General features: G+C 43.1%; 1 protein-coding gene across 5 annotated transcripts in view; it reads left to right on the top strand.

Annotated features, from left to right (window-relative positions):
- NRG1 (neuregulin 1) overlaps nucleotides 1-16,180 on the top strand; it is a 219,443-nt gene that overhangs the window by 184,094 nt on the left and 19,169 nt on the right. For 3 of the 5 annotated variants that reach the window (XR_011171781.1, XM_069104928.1, XM_069104927.1), the window contains exon 7: nucleotides 5,984-6,051. Coding sequence is in view for 3 of the 5 variants with exons in the window: in XM_069104928.1 (XP_068961029.1) it covers nucleotides 5,984-6,051 (68 nt within the window). In the remaining 2 variants the exon portion in view is untranslated. Of the gene's footprint in view, nucleotides 1-5,983; nucleotides 6,052-6,599; nucleotides 6,659-16,180 lie in introns of all 5 variants that reach the window. The other 2 variants (XR_011171782.1, XM_069104929.1) reach the window with 1 other exon arrangement.

Below are 16,180 nucleotides of genomic sequence, written 5' to 3'. Positions count from 1 at the left end.
GGTTTAAATGGTTCACATACAGATTCTTTAGATACCAGACAGGTAAACTTTTCTAGCATTGAATCTACAGAAGGGAAATTATAGACAAATATCTCTTGTGGATATTGATACTAAAATGGCACATAAGAGAGTAGAATAGAGAATTCAAGACATATTCAAAAATTTCTTTTTTCTATGCTTAGGGTAAAGTTACACCAGGAATTCAGGGATGGTTTAGTAGTAGGAAAAGTATAAGCATATTCATAACAACTTAAAAAAAAGAAAATAATTATGTTAAACAAAAAATGTCTACAACAAAATGCAATATTTCCTTATGTTTTAAAACAATGAAAAAGAATAGGAATAAAGGGACCTTTCCTTAAAATTATCAAAAAGAGTAGTCTTCCCCTCAGATAGAATGTAAACTTTTTAAGCATAAGAAGGATTAGTTTTTGCCTTGTATCTCCATTGTCTAGCAATATTAAGTGCTTAATTAATGTTTATTGAGTGAATAAATCAATCAAAAGTTAGCATTAAAAAAAAAACCCTTGAAGTTTTACCAGTAACACCGAGGATAAAGCAAAGATGTTCACTGTCTCCATTCTTATATGCTAGAATACTAAAAATGCCAACTATAGCTGAAAGTCAGTGAATCTGTAGAGTTTAATCAGAGCACAGATTTATATAGATGATTTTCCCTTTTCTGTGCTTCCCACCTAAAATTGATGATGTTGTCTTTTGCAAAAGAAATAACAGTCACCATCACAGGCATTTCCCATGTGTTCTGACAACAATCCTATCTGTGTTCTCCAAAGTTAGCTAAACAGCTGCTGATGTCGACTCTCTGATTTCTCCAGAAAGAGGAACTGATTTTAATTTCATCCATGCATTCAAGGGAATATCATAACAAATGGTTTCTTAGAAATCCCTTAGTTCTCTTTTCATCTCAATTGCCCAATCAATTTAGATGAACTCATGAGGGGCGAGGCTACTTTTTCCAACCCCATGTGGCAGACTAGTTCTGCAGCCAGCAGAAGGAAAATGAATTTAGCACATGGAGAGATTGGATAGATAGTGTCAATGTGGTTCCTGCCAAGTTTGAAAAGGGGCATGAATAAGTGATTTCCCCTACTTAAAATGCCCTGGACTTCTGAATGTTTCCTTTTATGTAGACATTATCATGACATGACATGATGATTTCCATCCTTGCTTTGAAAATTGTAAAGCACTATGTACATAGTTCTTATGTTCATGATTGATAAAGCAAAGAGGCTCTCCAAGAAGGGGTTCCTTCATTAGGAAGTTACTGTAGTATCATAACAGAGTTTCCCTGGAGAAAACAATAAGAAAAAATTGGCCAAATTTTCACCCCCTCTTCCCACCTGCTCTGTCTGCCTTTGCTTCCCAGAGCTCTGGGTAATTAACCAATATTTTCCAAGCAATTTTTTTTTATATAATTGTATCTCCTGCTTCTCTGTCCAGTAAGCGCTGTGGTGGGTTGTGTTGTGTGTGTTGTGTGTGTGTGTGTGTGTGTTTGGCTTATTTCCTAAACCTTCCATAATGGCAATCCTTGACTGGAAACAGAATGATGTACTTTTCCATCTCTTTTATCTGGCTGTTTGTCTCGGTCTGTCTCTGTGTGTCTCTCTGTCTCTCTCTCTCTCTCACACACACACACACACACATACACATGACTCCACACTTGTAACTCATTTTTAGTCATAACAGAGTGAATCATAGCTGTTACCAACGTGGTAGACACAGTTGGAACCAATAGGAACCAATTAATGTGACCCAGTCATAGAAGAATGAAAAGAATAGGTTGCATTTGCATCAGCATTTTCAGATTTATGAAGCATTTTCCTCACAACAGCTCTGTGAGATAAATACTATAAATATAATGATCTCCATTTTTTTTTGTCTGAGGAAACTGAGGCTTTAGTGAATGGAAGGGGCCCAGCAGACAGTAGTTATCAAAGCCAGGTTTAGAATCCTGGTGTCTTGACTCCAAGTCTCACACTCTGGGCCCATTATCCTGTGCTATCCATTCTCCTCCAACTCTTCATTCTTCCTCCAACATGTCCACAAGGACTTCTAAAACTCATCTGGAAGGCAAAACAAAAGTACCTACTTTGAAAATTAGTTCACATCAATGGTATGCAGTAGATCTATTTCCTCCCCAGTCTTTCCTTTGTCAATCATTTGCAGGCTGCCTCAGGTGACTCTCACATGAGAGAAATCATAACTTCTCATAAGTCAATGATTTTCCAAGCAACTCTTAGTGGACCTTCCTACTGGATTTGTAGCAAAATCAGTGAGAACAAAAGAAGGGGGAGGGGCCTCAGAAACCTAAAGGACCTAGGAAAGTTCAAGGTCTTTTAACATTAGTAATATAAGTTACATTTATTCTACTCAAGCGCATAGGTTGGAGAGATTATTGAAGTCTCTGCCTCTTTTAAGGGACTCTGCTTTGAATATACCAAGCCTTTTGGGTATATCCAAGGTTTTCTAGTTTATCAGATTTGGAAATTTAGAATTTAAAATCCTCGAGCTAAGAGGACCTTGGGATATTGATGGTCAATGCACAGAATGTTGGAGTTGGAAAGAATCACAGAGCACTGAATGTTGGAATATTGACTATGGGAGTTGGAATTGACCTTAGAACAATGAATCTCAGAACTGGGAGGGTGCTTAGAGTTGTTGCTGTTCAGTCATTTCAGTTGTTTCCAACTCTTTGTCACCCCATTTGAGGTTCTCTCGGCAAAGATACTGGAGTGGTTTGCTATGTCCTTCTCCAGCTCATTTTACAGATGAGGAAACTGAGACAAATGAAGTGAAGTGACTTGCCCAGGGTCACCCAGCTAATAACTGTCTGAGGGTAGATTTGAAGTCAGGAAAATGAGTCTTCCTGACTTCAGACCTGGTATTCAATTCACTGTGTCACCTAATTGCACATCCTTAGAATTCAGAATGCTGAAGCTGGGATGATCTTAGAACCAAGAATGTCAGAGCATGTAAAGTTAGAACATAGAGAGTTGAAGGTAGAAGGGACCTCAGAACATATACTATAAGAGCATAGAATGTTGGAATTGGAAGAGGGGATCATGGACCATGCATAGAATGTTGATTGGAAGGGGGGATCATGGACCATGCATAGAATGTTGGAATTTAAAGGGGGGATCATGGACCATGCATAGAATGTTGGAGCTAAGGGTGACCTTCAAATGAAGAATATTAGAATCAAAAAGAACCTTACAGCACTTTTAAAGCTGAAAGGAATCTTAGAACATAGAATGTTCCAGTTCTAAAGGACTTTAGAATATAGATTGATACACCTGGAGGAACCCTGAGAGATTACACAAACCCTAACCCCTTTATTTCACAGACAGAAGGGGTCAAGGGTCACCCAGCTAGTTAATAGAGCGGGGACTTCAACCAAAGTCATTTGACTCCACTTCTAATGGTATGCCCCTTCCCTTCCATTCTCTCTACCTCCGTCACCAAACCATATTCTTAACATAGCATATGAAAGGAAGTGTAGTAGTAAAGAATAACAAGTTTACTTGTGTCTGTATAAGAATTCATTCTTATGCACAGTCTTACTTCATAAAGCTGGAAAGGACCTTCCAAATCATACAATTCCTTCATTTGACCGATGAGGAAACTGAGGCCAGAGACAATAAATTACAGTTACATGGGCAGTATACCAGAGTTAAAATTGAACTCAGATTCTCTGATTCCATACCCATAGCCCTTTCCACTGACCATTCTGAATCTGAAATGCTTGTGGGTGTTTGTTCTTATGGAAAGCCAAGTCTATGTATACTTCTCAGTTTTTTCTATGAAGACCATGAGAGCTCTGTAATCCATAAGCATTTGTGAAGAAGATGTGCAGACAGTTCTCTCATTTAGTGGGGCAGGTTTGGCATCCCGAACACCGTCATTTTGTCATCTGCAAACATATTCATCAATACCTTCTCCAGACACTACTTGGTGTTACTGTTCAATTGTTTTTCAGTCATGACTTCATGACCCCATTTAAGGTTTTCTTGACAAAGATACTGGAGTAATTTGCCATTTCCTTCTCCAGCTCATTTTACAGATGAGGAAACTCAGGCAAACAGGGTTTTTAAGTGACTTGCCCAGGGTCACACAGCTAATACGTGTCTGAGACAAGATTTGAACTCAGGAAGAGGAGTTTTCCTGATTCCTAACTCTGCACTTATCTACTGTGTCACCTCGTGCCCATACTATTTGGTATGATTTAGTCCTAATTTTACAGAAGATAAGACCCTATTCATATATGGATAAGCTTCAGGCCTTATCTAAATAAGGCATTCAAGCAAAACTCCTGGGAATGCCAAGATCTCAATGTGAGGAAATGCTAGGTCAACAGTATAAATTCCAGCTCACTAAGATTTAAGCCATGCCATTTATAGCATAAATAGTCTCTTAAAGATTTTACATGTATCTAGGGAAGAAAAATATTATTTTTAAAAGACTATAACAAGAGAGCATCCCATGTTAAAAAATGGAACCCACTTGAATTTGGCATCATTATATTGCATGTACAGTAATAGTGTGGCACAGTGGATTGTGTGCTGGCCTGGGCTCTGACACATATTCTCTGTGTGATACTGGGTAAATGACTCAGGCAACTTTCTCTATCTTTAAGTTGCGTGTGAGTTGCTGACCTTCATTGGTAGAGGGAGATTCCATACCCTTACTTCCGCACAGCAGTGAAATCCCAACACCACACACGAACACACACACAGTGAAAACCATGGCATGGGGGGAGCCTGGACTCTTGGGGCTAAATGATCAGAACACAAACTCTCAAGGAGGATCTCATCGCCAGAAGGCTAGGTTCTCTGGGTGCTGACTGGAAGGTACAGAGGAATTCACAAAAGTAGACTCCTAAAACTGGCGTCAAATTCAACTAGAAAAGGCTATTATGGGAGGATCCCTGTGAGCTGAATGTTGATTTAGAAAACCACATGTTAATATTATCTGTGTTCTAGTATATTTTTATTTTATTAAACTTTGAATTCCATTTTCCTTATGTTAAGCACTTAATTGAATTTTCATGTGGTTGGGCTGCACTCAGCAGTATGTCTGACACCTCTGTCCAAAGGCACTGTGATATCACCAGCCTCATGGGAAGTGAGTGCCCTTCACCAAAAAAGCCTAGCTCCTTAAAGCATTGAGCCTGTAGTGCGCCATCTGGTGTGGGTATGCCCTAGCCTCAGGTCCCTCCTTCTGGCCAACAAGGCAAATGGGAGGTGAGGGTGGAGAACCTTCAGGATTGGCATGAGAGGGAGTCCTTTGTCAAACCAAAAACATCAGAAGATGGGAATGTGTAATTCTTACCATTTTCACTGTCAACTTAAGCACCACAGACACCCACCCCCCCCACCCCCACCCCCCACCCCCCACACCCTCCCCACAGACACACTCACACATTCACACCCACCCACACACACACACACTCACACATTCACACACACACACACCCACACACACACACTCTTCACCCATGCTCTTTTACTCCAAGATGCATGGCCTATGAGGTAAAAGATGAAGCAGTTGGAGGAATTTTGGGGAGGGAGGGTAGGAAGAGGGGGGCTTGCTTCTTCTCTGACCCAGTGCTATTCACAGCAGAAGCAAAGCTGAATGGTAAGTGGCTGCTATACACAATTCTCCAGCCACCAACTGGGGCCATACTGCCCTGCCTCCTCCTCCCCCTCAGCTTTAGAGCTTTTCTCTAATCAAATTTCAATGTATTGACCTTACAAATTAAAAAAAAAAGAAATCAATCAATTCTTTGCAGTCCTCAAGGGACGTGGTTTTCTAAATGTCTTCCCCCTTCCATGTCATTTTTCATCCCCCACTCCCAGCTCTGTGCATCCTTTGGGAACAGCTTCCTAATCTATAGGAGGGGCATTGACAGTTTAATCACTGGGTGTCTTTAGCCTCTGTTGTTTATCACATTTCTGCCCTCTAGGTGCCAACCTGGATTCACTGGAGCGAGATGTACTGAGAATGTGCCCATGAAAGTCCAAACCCCAGAAAGTATGTTAAAAATAATCTGAACTTTGCTTTCCCCCCAATCCACAGCAACAATCACTATTTCTTGGTGGTTTGACCATCCAGGTGCCTGGGCTCTGCACCCATGGCTCGGCGGCATGACACATTATTGTTGTCACCTCCTGTCAGTGGAGACAAGAGAGCTTGATTGGGAAAGATGTTCAAAAATACCACTGTCTGCCTGACATCTTTGAGCAGTCATATCAATCGGAATTCCGCGAGTCACCAAGATGGCTTGGTGCTTCCTTAATTTGCTCGATAAGTGACCTCTATTTTAGGAGGGTGCAAACCCCTGGGATGGTGCTGTGTGTGTCTCCACCATCCATAACTTCATTCAATTGGGTCCAAACTGGTCTCCTTGGAGGTGTCCCCCATGCCTCGAGCCACACTGGGGCAAAGCTGAGGCTGCTCCTGGAGGTGAACTCGCCAGGGTCCAGCAGTTGACACAGACGATGCTTCTTCCTCAGCACATGTTCACTTCTTCTCTTTTCTCTGTTTTCTCTACCGTTGTTTTTGTTTGTTTTTCCTCTCAGGTGCCCAAATGAGTTTACTGGTGATCGTTGCCAAAACTACGTAATGGCGAGCTTCTACAGTACGTCCACTCCCTTTCTGTCTCTGCCTGAGTAGGAGCATGCCACACCCAGAGGGCACTGCTTTCTTGCTGCTGCATCTCCCTCCCCAGATCACCCCCAGAGCTAGATTTCTTCTACCAGGTCTAACATGGATGGCCTCTGCCTGTCGCATGAGAATCTTAACCAAAGTCATTGTACGAACTGCTCTGTGTGTGCCATGTTGGAACTGAGACCCTAATAGGCATGTAAGGCTCAGGAAGCATGCTGAGGTGGTAATGACTAAGGACAGCCAATCCTAATCAGTCCCCAGGAGTGACAGGCAGAATAAGCATCTCTAAAGTTCACTCTGATGGAAAAGTACAATAAAGTCATTCCTCTAAATAGTCTAATAAAGATGCCACCAGTCTGAAAGGGATCCTGCTAACTTGTAACCCATATTGCATTTGAAGCTATGGTAAGTTTGAGTTGGTACAGAATGTATTACTTATGTCAAATAAACCTGACAAACAGAGTGCAGGTGTCTCTTATCATTGCCCAGTCTGCCTTTAGAGAATGAGGGAAAGGGGGGAGAGAGAGGAAAAGTGAAAGGAATTTCATGAACAACCCAGAGCATCTCAAATATGGAAGCCCTTGGTCTGCCCCACTCATCAGTGGCTCCAAGCAAGCGAGGCATCGAGGGCTAGTTTAAATAACTAAGGAATTAGAATGTAGTGTTGTGCTGATTTCTAAGTTAATCTTAGGAGAAAAGAAGACCCCTACCACATTTCTAATTTTAATTGGTTTTTCTTTGAAATATGAAATGCTTGCATCTAGAATATCGGAAACCGTTGCCTTGGAACCATTCTTCCTGCTTTGTGCAGGACACATTGCCCATGAAAGAGCAGAATGCATTTTCCAAATTGCTACCAAAAAAGATTCCCTCAATTATTTAGAACTGAGGCAAAGGCTTTCCTTTTATGTACTATCATTTTTTTCCCCTATTTGATTAGGAGACACTATGTATTTGGGGAGACCCAAGGGCTATTTCTTAAAGGCCTTCTTTCTGATGTTCTCAGTGACAGCCTTTGGGAAAGGCAGCATTTGGTTTTCATTTGGAGGATCCAACAAGAAGCAAATTTGTGACAAATTCCAAAGGTTGTTTTTGGACCCATTCAGAAAGCTTCTCTGAAAGCTGGATCTTCTTTCAGCCCTCAATGCCCTAATTCATATCTCCTACCTTTCCCACTGTCACTACCACCAATGACCCAAGGGAATTAAACTGTTGGTGGTTCTGTTTGGGGAAGACTTGAAGGTTGCAGGAAAGAAAAAAGAACTTTGCCCATGTGATGATTAAAAAGAATTGGCCGTGTATCCTGGAGAGAGCAACATAGGGCAGCATTCAGGTTAGAAAGGAAGCAAATTACCACCACCAGCGTTGCCACCAAAGTTGGAAATCAGGCAATCTGCAAACCAGATCAGGTCTGGAGTCTCTCTCTCCCAAGCTTCGCTGCCGTCTGCTAAAGAGCATTGAGCTCTTAGATGATTAGTGTGACATGCTCTGGTGTTGGATTATACACTCATGGACCACAGCACCCCATAACTCAAGTCTTCAACCATATTTTGAGAAGTCAAAACATTTAGGAAAGAAGGTCTTTCTTGAATGGCTACCTTTCAGGAGTAATTTGCCCTTTAAGTGTGAGAAGAAAAGGATCAAGCAGCAGGCAGTTGAGACCCTCACTCACTGCCTCTTGTATGACATCATATTTTTCTAAGAACATGGCATTCCCCCACTCAGTCAGTCTATTGGCTTGCCTTGATGGATTAACTATGTGAATAACTTAGTTTCAAATATTCAGAAATTAAAGACAGGCAGCATTGGAATCCATGTCTACTGTAGGAGGGGAGAGTCATAGTTGTAAGAGCCACTAGAAGCACAAATGCCCATTTTTAATAGTTGGTCCACATTAGTAGGGTCTGAGACAGGGAATGGACCACCAGTGTGAAGAAATACAAAGTCTAAATTACAGACTCTTGGGTATCACATGATGCCATCCACCAAGGATATTTCTAATAAACATATCTGCTATGGGGTTATACATGACATTTTTTTTTTCAAGTCTTTGAAAAATGTGTACCCTTATACAGTCTTAGCAGGCTCCCTGAAAAATCCTAATTTGCCCTCCCACCATTTTTTTTTATAGCAATTGGGGTTAAGTAACTTGCTCAAGGTTACATGGCCAGGTGTTTCTGGGTGGGTGCTAAGTGTCTGAGCCCGGATTCGATACCGGGTCATCCCGACTCTGGGGCCAGTGCTCTTACTGTGCCACCTGGCTGCCCCGCTCCCAATATTTTTTGATGGGTAGGCCCAAGTGTTTATCTTCACTGTAGGCAGAAGGATTCCAGGCCAGCAGACTGGCCTGAAGCATGGGGAATATCCATGCTTTTGTGTGCCTGGGGACAAGAGGAATACATTTACTTGTGAACATCAGGGGCACCATCTCTTTCCACACTTTACGAATTCAGTGACAGTCTAGTTGGTTTAATGTGAAAGCAATTCAGACTCGTGGCTACCAGTCCACAAGGTAAGTGATCAAGCCGTAGGCACAATTGAATTGGATGCAGTTAAAATCGACAGAAATAGAATCCAGTCATTTAGGGCAGGATGTTGAGATGACTCATCTGGGGATTCAGAGGTTGTCTGAGCATTTAAAGGTAGTCCCTGGAGGGGAAATGCTGGGTCACCTCAGTTTAAGGATGAATTGCTACAAAACAGCTTTCAGTTCGACAAGCATGACAACAATGTAGGCCCATGCTAAGTCCTGGGGTGCAAAAAATGCCCCAAAGAGCAGTTCCTCAAGCTTATGTTTATTGGGGGAAAAGACGAAGATGGACAAGTAAGGCAGCATAAGGAATGAAGGACATGAAGTCTTCTGAAGTGTATCATCAGGGTAAAGTTGGTTCCTGCCACTTCCCTAATTGCTGCTATTGCTTTGAAATATGGAACTCACACCTTACTAATGTAGTTGGCCTGACAGGCCCTGTTCAGGAACAATGGAAAATGAAGCCTGTTTGTTCCATTAAATGCTACAGATTTGAATTGTTAATCAGTTAATTGATTTTTAGAAAATAATTACATTCTGAGGTGATTGTCCATAACAGATACCAAAGACCCCACAATTTGCATTTGTTTTGTTAAGTGAGCACATGTTATGGAATCGGTTATCGAAAGAAAGCTGAATTGTTTTGTAAACACAGCAACCCTTGTGCTTCTAACTCCTTAATTTGATTTGGGGGAAAAAGAAGTTCTAGAGGAAACATCTCTGAAATAATGAGCACAGACATTAGGTTAAGTAAAACAGAAGGTTATGACCCGGTACCAGGTGAAAAGGGTTTGTGGGCATATAGGCTGTATTCCTTGGATCCAAACAAGAGAAACAGAATCATGGCTGAAGTAGAGAGTAGTCAGGGGACCGGAGGGTAGTGCATGTTTCCTTGTTAGGACTTAGGGCCTGAGGCCACTTAAGACCTAAGCAGCAATTTCCCATTGACTCATTCACTATGGAAGCTACCTGATGTGAGCCCGGCTTCCCATGAAATGAAATTAGCACAATGACTGGTGGACTTTCTGCTAAGACCATGTAAAAGCAGTTACACATATGCATGGGCATGCCAGTAATTTTACTTGAGACTTAACCAAGCTTTCTACGCTACTAATATATGCCATCAGCAGTGTTCATGGAGGCTCATGGGAACAGCTTTCTGGGAATCTCCGTCTTGTAACCATCATCGTCAGCTGCCAAGGAGTGTTGAGTTCATCTATCATATAGTTTTAGCTTGACTTAGCCCTTAAAGTCTTCCTGACTGTTTGGGGAGGTGAGCATGGGAATGGGGGACTCCATTGTAGTCTCTTTAGCAGGATTTGGTTCATTGCTGCATTTCCAAATTTATATATAAGCAAACAAATTGTGGCTGCAGGTGGGTCTAAATTATCCAATGTGGCCCAGAGAGAAGAGGAAGGAGGATGGATCTGAGTGAAATGCAGTTCAAATCACTTTAGTTTTCAACCTGTGCATTGATGAAGGTTGAGACTTAAGGGGACTCATCTGGGAGATAATGCTTTTGCCCTCCTCCTACCCCCACTTCTGTTAAATTTGGCAAGTTTCTTGGAATCTCTAGGGAAATCCATATCCTTAGATGAACGTAGAACAAAGGTTCAGAGGAATGTTTGGGGTGTCCTACTCTAAGTGGCTTCATTCTGGATGTTTCTTTGAACCCAGAGGCCACTGTCATAGGCAGCACATCAAAGGGCCAAACTGAGTGCAGAGATATGAAGCTTCTCTCAGCCCGGGGCACACTGGCTCAGGAGAGGCCTTCTCCATTCCACTTCTATGAATGAGAACAGCTCCTTTCTCGATAACTAATTCATTCATTCATCAAGCACTGATTTATTTATCAGATACTGTGCCCCAAGCACTGTTTGAAGTAATGGAAAGACATACATAAACATGAATAGTCCCTTCTCTCAAAGAGCCACTTGCTTATTAGACAAGCCAAATGTGTCTACCAGTGTATCCAAAGCGATGTCAAGGAGAGGGCATCAAGATCAAGCCTCAGTGCTCCAACAGAGAGTGAGGATTCCTGCTCTTCTGTGATGGATGACAAAGCAAAGGCTTCCCCAGTACCATCTAGGTAGATGAGACCTAGAATCAGGGTCAGGGAAGAGAGAGAAGCACACCTCAAGGGCCTTTGCTTTCCAGTGCCTCTTCCCCATTCTTCCCAAATGATGTCTCTTAGAGAGCGTAGAGTTGTTCTGGCTTCCAAAGAGAAAAGGGACTCTTGCCATTTGGCGGGCCCCGTTGCCATCTCCTTCTTTCAGACTGAGTGGGCTCAGGTTATCCCTAAGTCTGTAAGGAGTCATCTTTAGGCCCACTCTCCCAGAGAAGGGCTCTTTTCCCACCTGGCTGTCCCTTCTCTGGGCCCCAGTATTGCCCTATGCTGAGATAATGAATGTCCTAAGAGATTCTTTAAGTGAAAGTTTTTTCTAAGATGTGCAAAGATTTACTTGTCTTGGAAGCATATTGGATAGGGGTGGGACGGTGTCAGGAAGGTTCCAAAGACTATCCTCCAATTAGCTGAATCCTGAAGCACCATACCATGAATGTAGAACTAGACAGTACATTATTGATTTCAAAATAAACAATGATGGCACCAGGCTTCAAGGAGTTTATAATCTAATGAGGAGATAAGATGTTTAGGCAAACAAATACAACAAAAGAAAGCACAGCTTGGTGGGAACAGTTCTGATTGTCATCAGAGGGCCTGAGTCTAAATCTCAGCTGTGTGCCAGTACAACCCCAGGAAAGCCAAACCACCTACTTCTCTGGGCCTGTTTCTTCTTCTGTAAAAGGGAGGAAACTAACCCAGATGATCTCTTAAAATCCCTTTCAGATGGAGAAGACCATGCCCATTTTAGAGAGGAAGCAACTAAGGGCATGGAGGTTTGTACAATGCCACCTAGAAATACCATGGGAAGATTGGAAATAGAATCCAATCTTTTGACTCCAATCTAGAACCCTGGGCAGCAAAGTCTGATGATTAAGGAATAAAGGAGTAAGGTGGGGAGACATTTCAGAATGGATTAATGTAATCCAATAAGAGACCCCCATAAAAAATAGTTCATATTCTCAAGATTCCTTGCAACTTGGCCAAAATATCTTCATATGGTTAAGGAGGAGGTGTTTGACAGGGAGTTGAGCCCTTGGTTCTTGGCCTGTGTGGCCTGCCTAAGTGACTTCAACTCTCAGGGCCTCAGTTTCTCTCTCTGTAAAGAAAGAATGTTGACTTTGAGCTCTAGGGACTTTGCCAGCTCAGATACTCTCCACCAGAGTCCTGAAAGGCAGCCCTTTCTCCCAGTCTCTCCATCAGGGAAGTCTTTGAGGGATTAAGCATGGCACTTATGGCCCTATTTGGTGGGTGCCAACTTTTCCATGAGATAAAGGGCTTTTCATGGACTCAGCTTTTATTACAGACACCTGCATGAACACTGCTCCAACCCCCTCCCCCACTGGTCCCGTTTTCATGTGCAAACAAACAGACGTGTAACTTTGTTTTGGACTACCATGTATTGCTCTGTTCTGAAACTGTGTCCCTTTTCTTTCTTTTTTTGTCAACTTTCTGCATTGGCAGAGCATCTTGGGATTGAATTTATGGGTATGGACCAATCATTCCTTTTTTAGTGCCTTCGAGCACATTTTAGCACCTGTGACCTTGACTGCCTCTCCCCTCCTTTCCCCCCTTCTTCTTGATTCCTAACCAGTATTCTTTTGCTTTAGAAGGGATCATACAGCCATAACAGTGGTGTCCCTGGGCTCTTAGCTATGATTAGACATAACACTAGAGTGTGAGTGAGGGCAGCTCACTCTCATTTCCCAGGCTCCACTTCAGGTCTCCTGGCCCCATAACTCACTGCCAATTCCTTTCTCTACCATAGTGTTTGGCCTGAAGATTCCATTTGTTGTAAAAAAGACTGATGAGGCCTTCAGGATAACTAAACCTCCTGGGATCCAGGACCCTAAGGGGTCTTCTGCAAGTGCAATCATCCCTGAAGCCCACCCTGATGCCCACTTCAGGTTGGGAGCCAAAGGAAAAGTCATCTATTCCTGAGACAGGAAGTCCAGACCCTTGTGGGGAAATACAATAGTATGTGCTTGGATTAGATAATGCCTCAGGCTTACTTATGTTTACCTTACTTATCTCCCGAGGAAGGACAAAGAAAATATATAAAGAAAATAGGCTCTGTGGTTCTCTGCAAATAGGGTTGACTGAGATTTTCATTGAGAGTATCCGTGCTAAGAGAGGCCAATCTGCAAGGATTCCTTAGACAAGTTTTTGAGGATTCTCTCACCTCCAGTCTTGAAGAAAGAATCCTGACTTGTTTATACCAGTTTGGTTGTGGATATGGTGGAGTGACTGGCAGAGGAGCTCAGGCCAATTGGAGGCCCTGGTGCAGCTTCTGACTCTGCCCCTCCCTGGCCTATAACAAGATCCTGATCCACAGGAGGACAGAGGCAGATGCCTAGGCTCTCAGTCCATAAGAATGTGAGATCAGCCCTGTCACAGGCTGGGTACAGCTGACTGGATGGTGGCTGGACTTACTTTCCACAGCCCCTTCAGCTCTCGATGGCCGTGCTGCACTGACATTTGAGTGGCCCCACTCACATGCCTGTGTTTTCTCAGCCATGTCATCATAGGTGTGCCTAGACAGCTTCTCATAAGTAAACAAAAAGCCTAATTATTGTTGTCATTATTATTATTCAATAACAACAACAATAAACCACACCAAAGAGAATCTGTCTCCAAATTCTTCATGCAAATAAAATTCTCTTCATCAGAGCTTGTATGCAAATACCTAGTACCCTTTCTAAAGGCAAACTGGCCTTTTGTAAGGCTTCCCATCCATTAGGGGCTAATGCACCAGAATGGGGAGGGCCCCGTTCCTGGGATGGTGTGGATGACTGCAGAAAGTCCAGCCAGTGCAGGCCAGTGCAATTGAAAACAAGCTAACCCAACAAGCATCGATAGCAAAAAAACAGAGAAGAGAAGCAGTTCTTCTGATGTCCAGGAGAGAATCATTTCCATGCTATCTTGGGCTCCACCTTCTACCAGACTGTACCTCCCACCATCTCCAGAAAGCTCAAGTCTTAAAGGCATAGGATCTAAAAGGAGAAAAAGTGAGGTCATCTCCAGGGAAGGATGGCCCGTTCAGGCCAGACCAGAGCCAACCAGATTCCAAGCTCAGTGAGCCCAGGCTGCAGTGATGCTGCAGTGACGCTTGGATGTCCCCATCGGCTCCAGGCCTATCACACTGGTAGCATTTTTTTTTTTCCAATTCTGCATCTGATTCGCTCCTGCCCTGCTGACCCTGGAACAGCATCTGTAGAGAGGAACAAATCTTTTCAGAGATCCTGCTGGAGCTCCCTCCAAGGATCCTTCCCATAGTGCTTTGGAATGACTGCCAAACCCATCCCAGCAAATACAATTAATGCTGTGTGATTCAGCTGGTCACATAAATTGAAAGCAGAGCAAATAATGGACTTCGGCACGAGATCCATTGTGTGTCTGCTGAAGTTGATAGACTGCAGAAAGCTCACACCTCCATCCCTTCACAGCTGCCTCCCTTCCATTGGCTAAGCAAAGTGTGTCTGGATGGGCTTTATCCATAGGGAGTCATGGAATTTGAGAGTTGGAAGAAGCAACTACCTCGTCTAACTCAAAAGTAATCTGCCATATGATAATTCTGATAGGTGCTCATGCAGCCTCTGTCTGCAGATCCCCAAAGAGGGGGAGGCTACCACCTCTCGAGGCGCAGGACAGCTCTAGCAGTCAGGAAGTTTTGTTTTTTTAATTGGATTTTTTGTTCCCCACCGCCCACATACCCCAAACCTAAATTGGCTTCTTTGTCATTTCCAACCATGTCCTTGGGGGTGCTGGGAACCTAAGAGAGCCAATCTAATGTCTCCTCCATTACCATGGCTGCTTTTGAAATATTTTGAGTCTTTCCTTGTTAGCTTTGAGGCTTCTCTTCTCCAAGCTAACCATGTCCACTTCCTTCAAGTCTTACGTGGAAGGATCTCAGGGCACTGAACTATCTTAGTTTTGTCCTCTAGAAGAGGAATGAGCAAACTATAGCCTATAGGCAAATCCTGCCCCAGGACCTGTTTTGTGTAACCCGAGCTAACAGTGGTGCCTTACATCTTTAAATGTACAAATCGTTCTTTGTTCATGGGTCAAACATCCCATGACACCATAGTTTGCTGATCCCTCCATTAGACAAGCATTGCATCCTTTGAGCTTTGGTTCCCATCACTGAAAATAAGACTCAATCTGTGGTCTATGAGGACTGAGTGCAATGGGACTGTCACTCCCCCGTTCCTGGATTATCATGGTCCCTATACTTCTCTCACATAAAACCACATCCACTTCCATTGGGCCACTGGTATAAAGAAAGAAGGGGAATGAGGGAGAAATGTCTTTGGAGAAGGATCCACCTGCCCCAGTCAAGGAAAGGTTTTTACTAAGAAGACTAGTGGGAAAAGCCCAGCTTGGTGCCTAAATGGAGATTTGCCGTTCCATCTTTCCTGATATGTATTTTGCAAAAAGAAAAAAAAATTCACAGGGAAGACCTCCTTGCTTTTAGAGCCATCAAGAGATCCCAGTAAAGAAAGCAACCTGCAACCCATTAAAAGAGTTAGAAAGAAAAAAGAAAAGTGGTGGGCAGGAAGATTTGCCTTGTATCAAGGACAAAGAAGACACAAATCCTTGAACTGGATTGCTTCCTATCTATGCCTCCTGTTGTATTAACTCAGCTATCAAGGCCAAAAATAATCACTGCTGGGCTGAAATATGGAATAAAGTGCCCTAATCAGTCCCCCAAAGCCCAGTGGGTTCCCATCTTGTCTGTTTGGCAACAGGGAAAGTAGGGTCCTGAGGAAGATGGGCTATAACCATTCCCTACTAGGGATGGGGATGGGCCATGTCCATTCCCTGCTGGGGATGGGGATGGG

The sequence above is a fragment of the Petaurus breviceps genome, unplaced genomic scaffold (genome assembly GCF_028583685.1).
Source record: "Petaurus breviceps papuanus isolate PSGF00001 unplaced genomic scaffold, PetGlider_PUasm1.0 689, whole genome shotgun sequence".
NCBI classification, from domain to species: domain Eukaryota; kingdom Metazoa; phylum Chordata; class Mammalia; order Diprotodontia; family Petauridae; genus Petaurus; species Petaurus breviceps.
Note: the sequence above shows the minus strand (reverse complement) of the source record. Positions and strands in the feature narration are given on the sequence as shown.